Genomic DNA, 12393 nt, shown 5'->3' on the forward strand with positions numbered 1-12393 from the left:
TACTCTCTGTATTTCTGTCTTCTTTTATTTGGTAGTTGATAATGGGAGTTCATGCTATGCAAAGACAAATCAAATCCGTCACTATCAGATGCTTGTTTGAAATTCCAGTGTAGTGCCTGGACCAGACAACACAAGCGACAAGCTAACTATTCATTACTCATGAGGTCATATCACACCACAAGGCTTCTTAGATTTAGGTGATCAAAATAATAATAATCAAACTAATATGAAATTATGAACAGTATATAGACACAACATATGGACTTAAGTAACAAGGCGTAATTATTGATCAATCACGTTGTCTATGTTCAATCGTACGCACAAAAGGTCAGGTACCTAGCTTCATTTAGTGGTGTACATTTTTAAGAGTTCTTGTCGTTCCTCGTTTGGAAAGTTTGAGCGTAAAAATTGTGACACTCAAACTTTGTAATGTATGGTCAGCTAAAAAAAAAAGACAAAAGGAGGACCAGCTTCGGAGACAGACCGTCCCGGCTGGAGCAACTCAAATTCAGCCAGAGCTAACCCTGGAGCTAAATCTCCTAGCGGTGGGGAGCAGGGACCCGTCCTGCCAGCACACCGTTTCTCTCATTCTCTGTAACCAGTGTAACGAAACAAGGTGGAATTAGCACGCTAACGTTAGCTAGCTCACTAGCCAGCCGCTAAATGAGTCAAGTTAAAAGACTTAATGCTTCATCTACACACTGTTGTCACAGCGTAGAAAAGCACATTGGTATCACCAGATAATAAGTCATTTACACTGATTCAGCAGATGTTTCAATGTGCTAATAGTACATTTAATGTCCACAGAAAGGAGAGAGCAGCCTTGTGCTGTTGTGATTGTAATGCTACACAGTGGTTACAGAAAAAGTCAAAATAATAGATGCAGTGTGGAGAGGGCTTTAACATTCTTTTATTTCATTACGTAGACTATCTCAGAATTGGCCTTGAAGATTAGGACTGATTTAAAACAATAGATGGCATTTTAAGAACATATTCAACCATGAAAAACAGATTGTTTATGAATTTGTTAAGAAATGTCAATATTAACACCAGCATTGATGCGTTTCATCAAATTCGTCATATTGTTTAGTTTACAGCTTAAAAAGCACATTTAGTTTTGCAGTTACTCTTTACAGACATGTGGAAAGCACTCAATTCTCTGGGTCTAATGAGGTTAGGGATGGGGCATTAGATATCAGGCTCCATCCAAACCGTCAGAGTTTACCGATTACCCCGACTGACTGAACAAGGTGGAGCTGAAGCATCACAACACATGGCCCACCGTCGGCCCAGCTTCTTCAACTGTGCTCTCATTGTTCAGGAGTCCAGAGCAGAGGACCTTACATTTTTTTCTGCTTCCAGAAAAGAGAGACAAGACTTCCTTTCCCAGAACAATTTATCTCTTTGCTTGACAGGACTCCCCGCTATATTTACCCAACTAAAATTGCAGATGATATACTTCCAGCTGCACTAGTCTCCAGCTCTGTGGCACATGGTCCTGTCAATCACAGTAGTTACAACAGAACAGGAGCGCCAGCACAGTGAGAGCCTCAGCTAGACAGAGAGCGACAGAGGAATATGGAGAGAAGAAATAAGAGGAGAGAGACAGACGGACTGGGAAACCTTGTGGGGACTAATTCATATTTCTTTTGCTGGTTGGCTTTAGTTGTTAGAGACAGCGGAGGAACACACCAGAGTGAATGGAATTACTGGGCTTTCATTAAGCAGACAGCTGGGCCTCAGTGAAGCCTCAAAGCAGCAGCAAAACACAGCCCACCCACAACATGTCCTAACAAAATACTGCTGTGTTTCTGTATGAGAGCTCTATTAGGTTGTTATGCTGCTGCAAAAACAAAACAAATTGATCAGTCTGTCAAGCACAGAATTGAGCTCTTCTGTGGTTATTTAAACTCCATTTTGTCTTTCATCAGGGCATGGATGTAACATTTCAGAGACTGGGTGCACGGGGGATTTGGGCTTAAGGATGCAACAAGGCTTTCAAACATCCTTGACATGGACTCATTACTTCATGCAAATGCCCTAAAAAAGCTGGGGTAAAGAATTGAAATTGATATTCGACTTCCATTCTGGTCAAATACAGTAACTGTAATGGAATCAGTTTAAGTAAAGGTAACAGAGGAACATGGGCCTTTGGTGATATGAGGGCTAAAGGGAAAGGGTTATAGGAGAGGAAAAGGCCAGAGGAGGGTTCACCAGTCCGGTGGATTCCTCCTCAGCCAGCAGTGCCTGTCCATCTCACAGTGGCAGCGACATTCCCTGGAGGAAGGCAGCAGCGGGGGGGGCTCAGGCTGTTCAGCTCCATGTGCTGCATCTTTCCCATTGCTCACAACTTCTACAACTGGAGCTGTGGGAGCTGCCAGGACTCTCATTGCAAAGGCATGACAACATGCAGGATTGTACTCAGAGCCAGCTTGGCTCTCTCAGCAGAACGGGTGCTGTCAGACACCACCGCTGCATATATACACTGTTTCTTCACCCTCATTTCTGTTCACCCCACTTAAGCGCTCAGGGCTGAATACTAGACTACTCCTGAATAGATAAATGAATAAAACCTGGAGTATTGATAAGGTCCGGAGTTAACGGTTCTGCTATCGCTTAAGTTACAGAGCGAGTTGTCCTCGTCTCAAACCTCTTCTCTCTGCTTTACACACACACACACACACACACACACACACACACACACACACACACACACACACACACACACACACACACACACACACACACACACACACACACACACACACACACACACACGATCCAAAGTGTGGCTACGTTCTATATTTCAGTAGATACTGAGAACGCTCGTTGTCACACATGCAATAACACCCTCACAAGTAAGTGAAGTAACACCAGCAGTTTATCACAACATTTGGCCAACAAGCAGAATATAAATGTGCAGAAATGTTCAGTTTTCTACTGTTTGTGGAGCAGCCGTCTATCCTCGTCCACTGCAGCAAGCGTTAGCGATACCATACGGAGTTTGAGCATAACAACAGGCTAATCAATGAAAGCTAATCACTCAGCTAATTGTATTGCTGCTCAAGAAACACTATTTGTTTACATACAATAATAATAATAAAGCCGTGTCGCTTCTTTTCTTAATCAATTTTCACTAAATAACCAAAAACAACCAATAAGAGTATCCGTAAGGAACCGAACCCATAAGCAGCATCGATAAGAGCACTAGTGTTGATAACATCCTAAGGACACCCATCCCTAGTCCTGACCCAGACCCTGGTATAAACTTCCTTTATTGCATCCAATGTGATGAATACATCAGCTAACAGCACTGTCAAAGCCGTTATAGGAGAGTAATACTGTGAGGATCGATTAGGATTAGGACTACGGCTGAAACTAACAATTATTTTCATCATGGATTAATCTGCCAATTATTTTCTTGATTCATTTAATAAGCATTTTGTTTTTAAAAAAGTCAGAAAACAGTAAAATGTCCATCAGAATGTCTAGTTTCGTCCTACTCTTAGCTGAAACAATGTAAAGTGTCATGACTTACCTAAATCTGTGATATATAACATCATAAAGCATAATGACTTAAAGAAACAACGTTGACTCAACATTAGCTGGACCGGGCGGCAACCTCCAGATGTGAAAAGTGAAGCCAATGCAGAAGAGCCTTAAAGCTGCATTCTCTCTCATGGCAGGGCTATTGAGAGGAAGTCCCCATCACGGACACAATGAAAGAGTGTGTGCCATGAACGGATCGGGGAGGTTTCACTTCAGACATTTCATCTTGCTGGATATGGTATTGCATCATTAATGAATTAGACTGAAGATAACTGCTGCTCTGTAGAAAGCATGCCATCTCTGTTTAGCTAGCAAGCATGGTCGTTATCATTTGGCTAGCCGTAAGTGCAAGCCTAGCACAACTATAGGCCATATCTCATTTCTGTTGAAATATTTGTGTGCATATGATTCAAGTCCTGATATCTGCCGATTAATTGGCTATCAGCTTTTTCCTGCTCCAAACTATCTTTATTATATCGGCCTTTACTCATGTATCGACCTCTAACACTGTGTGAAGTATCCCTGAAATCACAGTCTTAAGTCGCTGAGGTTTATTCGAATTATGTGTCACAAGGAAAATTGGAAGACAGTCAGTTTCTACTGTGCAATCTTTGATTAAAAGTGACAGAATCCAACTTAATGTATGTTCTGTATTTTTGCAGATTGAGGGTGCTTTCAAACCTGACCTCCTTTGTGCTGTTGGGTTCATTTTGTCTCGGCTGGTGTGAAAGCTATCAGTCAAACTGCTCAAACCGTCCCATCACCTTACACCCACCTACATCAGCCCCACGTACCTTTTATGTTGTTGAGTATTTCCTTGAGATGGCCAAAGCTGTTCAGTAATGGGTCCTGTTCTTCATCCTGGGAAGAGAGAAAAACATGATAAGAACATGATGGGGGTGTGGAATGACATCTCAGACTGCTGTCTGTTCAATCTAGTTCATTACTTTAATGCTCAGTCAGAGGACGTATTGAGAGTGAATGTATGGTAATACCTACAGCACTTTGTTAAAGTGTAAACTCTGATAGTCGGGTTGAAACGGTTAACTTTCACTTCAAATTATAGCAGCCTCTGAAAATTTTGACGTAACAAAGAAATAGTTTTAAAAAAATGAGCAGCATCTCATACTAAACAAACTCACTGCAGATTAGAGCCAATGGGTTTGACCCGGGACATGTATGCTTTTAGAGTACATGCAGCTTTTCAAGAGTATAATTCAACTAACCTAATCAACTTAACATTAAATAAGCAACATTACAAACCTGACAAATACACTATATGAAACCAAATAAATGAGTCTGCACTCATGACTTGATGGGTTTCTTTAACAGACAGCCTTCTTTGATATGTATAGATGTTACTTTGCATCAATGATATTGGATCATCGATTATAGATCCAGATGGATGTATGGTTACACCCCTACTACGTCCATCCAATGTCCAACCTCTTTCCTACAGAGCCCAGAAATAAAAGTGTCAACTCATATTTTAGTCACTTTTTGCAAGTTGATATAAATGTAAGTGATTGTGTTAAAAGGGAATATGATATCATCTCATATCTATCACAGGCCCCTGATTTGAACTGAAATTGTATCTTAGCAGATATCATATGATATCAGCAAATAGTGTACAACATCAAAGGTCAGAGGTTGAGAGAAGGAGTCCCCATGACGCAGCAGACCAGAACAGGAAAACATCCCTTTTCAGTTGGGCGCCCATGTTAATCTAGCTCCGCTCTGCGTCCCAGCAAACAAACATGACGACAGGATCATTTCATCTCAGATATTAATACATTTTTGGTTAACACGAGTAAGTGTGTCGATGAAGTACCGGATTATGTTGAGAAACAAGCATTCTACAAGGGGTATATTCAAATTCAAGCATACTCCTATCCTAACCTTGAAAACATATCCAAACTTTCAAGACTATGTACAAACCCTGTGCTTTACAAACTCAGCTCAGCTTTCACATGCCAGGCATACAGTATGACACCGAGCCTAATTTATGCCTACACGCTTAATGCATGACGATGAAGATGAGTCATGTCGAGAACTGTTGAACACTGTGAGCGGATCTTTTATCCATATTTCAAATGTTTGCAACAAAGCGGACAGTAGATGCAAGACAGTGTTGTTTTTATCATTGTTGGCGAGATTTCCACTCCTGTTTCCTTTATTGACGTTTCCTGCCCCAATTGTCCCATTTTCAGATACTTTGTCCCAATTTCTGTTGAACAACTAGTGGACATTGTGCTTTATTTGAAACCATCCTCTAGTCCAGTTGACGTCATGCCCTCTGAATTTGTATAAGAAGTTGGGATGTGGTTTCCACCTGTCTGCTCACTACAGTGAACACTAACCTTTCTACTGTCTGTGTCGCTGACTATTTCAAAAAACCTGGCCTTGACCCTTACATTCACAATAACTACTGAGCAGTTTCCGAACTTCCATTCACTGCCAAATTCTTGGAAAATATGTTTAATGTCAACCTCTGGGAGCTCTGAGAAACAAGTGTGTTTTTAAGAACTTTCAGTCAGGGTTTGGCAAAAATCACAGCACAGAAACTGCACCTTTCAGAGTCACAAATGATCTTTTAATGAATGCAGATACCGGAGATTGCTCCATTCTCATTTTACTAGACATAAGTGCAGCTTTTGACACAGTGGATTGTGGAGTCTTGAGTGGGTTGGTGTATGTGCTACAGCCTTGCAGTTGTTTTCAGCATGTGTCAGGTTGAAGCTTTTGTGTTTCAATCGGTGACAATGTCTCCTCTTTTAACATGTAGAGTGCCCCAGAGTTCAATTTTAGGACTGATCTTAAGTTCCTTGTATATGCTTCCCTCACCAACCTGTGCCCATCCTGAGGTGCTAAGAAAACCTGCTGGCTGTTCCTAAATCTAGACCTAAGACCAGAGAGGGTTGTGCCTTTGTTGTCCGGTCAACCAAGCTCAGCTGGTGCTTTCTTTTAAAGCACTTCTCAAAGCTCAATTTTATCGGTTAGCCTATGACTTATTTGTGTGTCTTATAAGTGAGTTATCCTATGTTATATAAGCTGCACATATTGCACATTGGACACACAGTTTTCTAACTTTTCTGAAAGTCTTTGGTTTTGTATAATGCATGGCACAATGAGGCAGGTCAATATCCTTGATCATGAGTTATCAGCAGTATAAATCATGAGACCATGTTGCATACGAGGCTTCACAGGAAGCTGCTACAGGACTTGAAAAGCCCTTAAACAAACTTCATGAATTTGTAACAGGTGGACTTCAATCAAGTTCTTGATACGCATAAGTGGTGATCAAAGGAAAATTAACATTGTAAAGAGTTGTTTCTGTATTGGGATTGGACTTCATTTCTACGAATAGGAGGGCAAAACAAAACTATTTTTACAATAACACCACAACAAAATTAGGAAAGAAGCAGCAAAAACCTACATGCTGTCCCTTCTACACCAGCGCTGATTAAAATATGTAATTGGATGTCATAAGTAAACTACATAGAGATGGAATGAGTCAGCGATTATTGTGGCCTTTATATCAATGTAGTAGAAAACATTTCATCATCACAACATCAGATTCATTATAAACAGCTATAAAGTAGCAGTTTGACGTTATTGTAAATCAAGTCGCCAAATTAAAATTTGAAGTTAAGTTTGGCCATACCCGCAATTCAGTTTTTATATCTAAAGTAAATCTAATCTTAACTCAGGTAAAATTATCAAATATAATAATAATAAATATAACTTACCAGTGGAGTGTGGGTATTCCATCTGGAGTTTCTCTTGATCGCTCCAACAACGGTGCCGATTTCCCCCTGGACGATGTAGATATTCTTGTCCACCATGCTGCGTTTCTGAGAGAAAAACAGAGGAGGGGATGCTTGGTTTGTCAGAAACCTTCACAGCTTATATTGCCTCTATATAAACTGTACAGTTACAAAATCATCATGACAAGATATCATGATTCACAGTTGTCAGGTATAAAATGCATTGTTTTTTGAATATATTGTTTTATTACAGTGTTTTTAATGTCGGTAACTCATCCATCTCACAAAACAGATACACCAGTTTGTTTTAAGCATTAAAATCACTCGCAGTCTATATGTTGTGAAATGGTAAATGGACTGTACTTGTATTGTTCTTTTCTAGTCTTCCCACCACTCAAAGCGCTTTAACACTACATGTCATCACCCATTCACACACTGATAGCAGGGGTTATCATGCAAGGTGCCACCTGCCCATCAGGACCCTAACTAATCCTACCGACATGGAGCCGGGGATCGAACCGCCGATCCTCTGATTGAAGGACAACCCTGCTCTACCACCGAGCCACAGTCGCCCACAATACATCTATAATGGCGGATCAAGGTTCCCAACTATGGGCATAATAAGAGCTACAGTGGGCAGAGGGGGGAATGGGATGATCAACTAAATAGGACGAAAACCATTTTCCACTACATAAAAACTATTTTTGTGCATTGAATTCATTATACAGTCATCATAGGTATACCTCAACTATGAGAGACAAAATGAGGAAAAAAAATCCAGAAAATCACATTGTCTGATTTTTAAAGAATTTATTTGCAAATTATGGTGGAAAATAAGTATTTGGTCAATAACAAAAGTTCATCTCAATACTTTGTTATATACCCTTTGTTGGCAATGACAGAGGTCAAACGTTTTCTGTAAGTCTTCACAAGGTTTTCACACACTATTGCTGGTATTTTGGCCCATTCCTCCATGCAGATCTCCTCTAGAGCAGTGATGTTTTGGGGCTGTCGCTGGGCAACACGCACTTTCAACTCCCTCCAAAGATTTTCTATGGGGTTGAGATCTGGAGACTGGCTAGGCCACTCCAGGACCTTGAAATGCTTCTTACGAATCCACTCCTTCGTTGCCCGGGCGGTGTGTTTGGGATCATTGTCATGCTGAAAGACCCAGCCACGTTTCATCTTCAATGCCCTTGCTGATGGAAGGAGGTTTTCACTCAAAATCTCACGATACATGGCCCCGTTCATTCTTTCCTTTACACGGATCAGTCGTCCTGGTCCCTTTGCAGAAAAACAGCCCCAAAGCATGATGTTTCCACCCCCATGCTTCACAGTAGGTATGGTGTTCTTTGGATGCAACTCAGCATTCTTTCTCCTCCAAACACGACTAGTTGAGTTTCTACCAAAAAGTTCTATTTTGGTTTCATCTGACCATATGACATTCTCCCAATCCTCTTCTGGATCATCCAAATGCTCTCTAGCAAACTTCAGACGGGCCTGGACCTGTACTGGCTTGAGCAGGGGGACACGTCTGGCACTGCAGGATTTGAGTCCCTGGCGGCGTAGTGTGTTACTGATGGTAGCCTTTGTTACTTTGGTCCCAGCTCTCTGCAGGTCATTCACTAGGTCCCCCCGTGTGGTTCTGGGATCTTTGCTCACCGTTCTTGTGATCATTTTGACCCCACGGGGTGAGATCTTGCGTGGAGCCCCAGATCGAGGGACATTATCAGTGGTCTTGTAGGTCTTCCATTTTCTAATAATTGCTCCCACAGTTGATTTCTTCACACCAAGCTGCTTACCAATTGCAGATTCAGTCTTCCCAGCCTGGTGCAGGTCTACAATGTTGTTTCTGGTGTCCTTTGACAGCTCTTTGGTCTTGGCCATAGTGGAGTTTGGAGTGTGACTTTGAGGTTGTGGACAGGTGTCTTTTATACTGATAACGAGTTCAAATAGGTGCCATTAATACAGGTAACGAGTGGAGGACAGAGGAGCCTCTTAAAGAAGAAGTTACAGGTCTGTGAAAGCCAGAAATCTTGTTTGTATATAGGTGACCAAATACTTATTTTCCACCATAATTTGCAAATAAATTCTTTAAAAATCAGACAATGTGATTTTCTGGATTTTTTTTCTCATTTTGTCTCTCATAGTTGAGGTATACCTATGATGAAAATTACAGGCCTCTCTCATCTTTTTATGTGGGAGAACTTGCACAATTGGTGGCTGACTAAATACTTTTTTTCCCCACTGTATCAGTCAGCCTGGTAAAGACGGTCTCATCTGCAGCTGTTGTTTCAGATCCTCAGGAGATGTGACGCTGACAGTGTGAGTCAGAGTCCGTTTGGACAAAGGGATTGATGCTTCAGAAGCATTTACATGCCAGCGATGTCAGGTGTGAATTTGAGGTACAAAATGATTACTTAAATTACTACTACTTGACTCAAAGAACATGAGCTTATCTTTACATGTGACAAACATTAGAAAATATCTTTGTTTGGCATAGATCACCGCAAATATCACACCATTATCATTTTAATATGTTTTTCCATGAAAAAAGACCATTCCCTCTAATATCGCAAATCGTATGGCAATTGCAATATCAGTCAAAATAATAGCAATTACATGTCTTTTTTTTCAACGTTTAGCCCTGGATTATTATCAGAAATCTAAATTTTAGCAAACATTACTATGGGGCAGATAATCTAAATATTTGAGAGTGGGTGCGTGAATCAATAATCCAACCAATAAAACAAATCAATGAATGAAACCTTTGAGTCAACCTTACATCAGCTATGTAGAACATATGAGGTACTTAACTAGCTTATACGAAAATACAGAATTTACAAGAGAGACTGGCTGGCTACTATAAATAATGGACTTCAGACCACTGAGCCATCAAGTAAAACCATCTGATATTGTTCCTCATGGCAAACATATTTTTCTAGGCTACAACAATTCCTGTACATACACCGGAATGAATTTTAAGGTATGGATACGCAATCATTTAGATTTAATATTCTAGGAAAATCTGCAAGAAGTATATGAAAATGAAGTCACCAAGCTTAAAGTCAAACTAAGAACTATCAACCTCAAATGGATTAAGAATCTAACAACCAAACAGCACATTTTCATGTGTACCTTGACAATGCCTTAAACCAATAAGGATAACCAAACTAAATCAAAATGACGTGCTGTTCATATTTGACAAGCAGTACACCTCAAAATGGTTGGATTAACCTGCTTCCTTGTGTCATGAAAGCCATGGCAGATAATACTTTTACTTTACAGGAAGATTTAAGAATGTAGAGACGGGTGGCGGGGGCCACTTTCTTTAAAATTCATGGTAAGCAGCCTATTCACAATACTAAGAGGATGGAGGTTTGACAGACGGAGGCCAGGACGTAGAGACATAGTGAGGTGAAAAGACGGTGATATACTGTATACGAGTATTCACTAGGGATTACGTTTTTAAACCACCCCTTCCAATCTGAATCAGTAATATTGAGTCCTGGTCTGATATTATATTTTCTAAAATAATACAGCTGCACAGTGCACACAGCAGTCACAGTAGACTCAGTAAAAACAAGTGAGTAGGTCAAATGTTGGAAAACTAGCCTAAATGGCCTGTGTCAAAATGTACCTTTAAGTGTTTAATATATGTTTTAAAATAACAAAAATAAATCTCTCTTTGTATAAAAGAAATGCTGTCATTGAATTAGTATAACATACAGTCACTGTGTGTTGTCTCACTACAGCTACTCTGTAGTAGGATACAATGAGCAGGTTCTGCAGCGTTCCTTTGGAATGTTAAGACCATTGTGTTGTATGCCTGGCTATACAGAAAAAAATATCTCATTCTCAAAATGTTTTCCAATAAATACATTCTACTCATTTAAACCGTAGACAAAATGCATGTCTCCCATTCCAGATCAGAAGCTTATACTACGATTGAATGAAAGGTCAGGGGATTCAGGGCTCACTACTCTTCAGCAGCATCTATCGCTCTATCCAGATTTAAGTGTTTATGGAACAGTTCATTTTGGAAGGTAATGATTTCTTCCATCTGTCTTTGCAAGAGCTTTTGTGACGACACCGACGGTCAGGCTGGTAATGAACACATGACGACTACACGTTGTTGAGTAATCTCAAGACGTCCTCCCTTCTCTTAGATATTAATGCTAACAACCAGCTGGTTAGCAGCTGGATAGGACAACACTGTGCCTTTAACACTACTAACGATACAGAGACAAACTGGTACCAGAGCTCCAGACATTTCAAACGTGAATCTAACATAGTTATAGGTACACTCTCAATGTATGTTATATAAGTGCAACACAATACAGTCAGACAACAAAGGCAAGTGGTACAGTTAAGTTAGTTAGCTGTCAGGTGAGCTAGGACGATGGTTTGTAGATAGCTAGCTGATTAGATTAACTAAGTTAGCTAAGTCAGTGGCGTCTTTCAAAGGCAGAGCTAACAGGTTCTCTCTCCACCACACTACGAGGTTGAAAGACTGCTGAGTGATGTGGTAGAAACACAAACAGAATAAGAGTACACATAACTACTTACGTTATCTAAATAATATCCATTAACGGACTGAAGAGTTAACACATTACAATATATTAGGGTTAGTTTTGCATATATTACCTGTCAAGAAACCTCACAGCTAACTGCTTAGCTAGCGTGTCAGCTGGCTAAGGATAGGTGTCTTCGGTGTTTGTCCTCTCAGACAACAGTCAAGTATTTCCTTGATTTAAAAAAGAAAACGCCTGTTGACAAATATACAAGTAGACATTTCTGCTTCTCTAGAAATAAATGTATTACCTGTGTGTGGCTGCTATTCCAAAGATGTAGCCCTGCTGTAGCTAATGCTAGCTTAGTCAGGCAAGCTAGCAGGCTAGCCGGCCAACAGTGAATGAAGAAGACCAAAGTTCAATTCAGTACGACAACAGGACAAACTAAAAATGTCGGACATTCCACTGCGTGATAACTTAATATTTCCAAACTCCACCTATGTATGCACTATTCAATAGAATGCCCCATAAGTGAATAAATTGAACACCTTCCTGCAGCTGTC

The 12393-nt window shown here is 40.4% G+C and overlaps 1 protein-coding gene across 3 annotated transcripts in view; it reads right to left on the reverse strand.

Annotated features, from left to right (window-relative positions):
- Positions 1-12393, reverse strand: part of gbf1 (golgi brefeldin A resistant guanine nucleotide exchange factor 1) — a 100760-nt gene extending 88367 nt beyond the window's left edge. For 2 of the 3 annotated variants that reach the window (XM_079169071.1, XM_079169069.1), the window contains exons 1-3: positions 12141-12393; positions 7299-7403; positions 4344-4410 (exon numbers count right to left, since the gene is read on the reverse strand). In XM_079169071.1, the coding sequence (XP_079025197.1) occupies positions 4344-4410; positions 7299-7394 (163 nt within the window). In that variant the 5' untranslated portion in view covers positions 7395-7403; positions 12141-12393. Of the gene's footprint in view, positions 1-4343; positions 4411-7298; positions 7404-11963; positions 12030-12140 lie in introns of those variants that run through there. The other variant, XM_079169070.1, reaches the window with a different exon arrangement.

The sequence above is a fragment of the Pholis gunnellus genome (assembly GCF_910591455.1).
Source record: "Pholis gunnellus genome assembly, chromosome: 11".
Classification (NCBI taxonomy): Eukaryota; Metazoa; Chordata; class Actinopteri; order Perciformes; family Pholidae; genus Pholis; species Pholis gunnellus.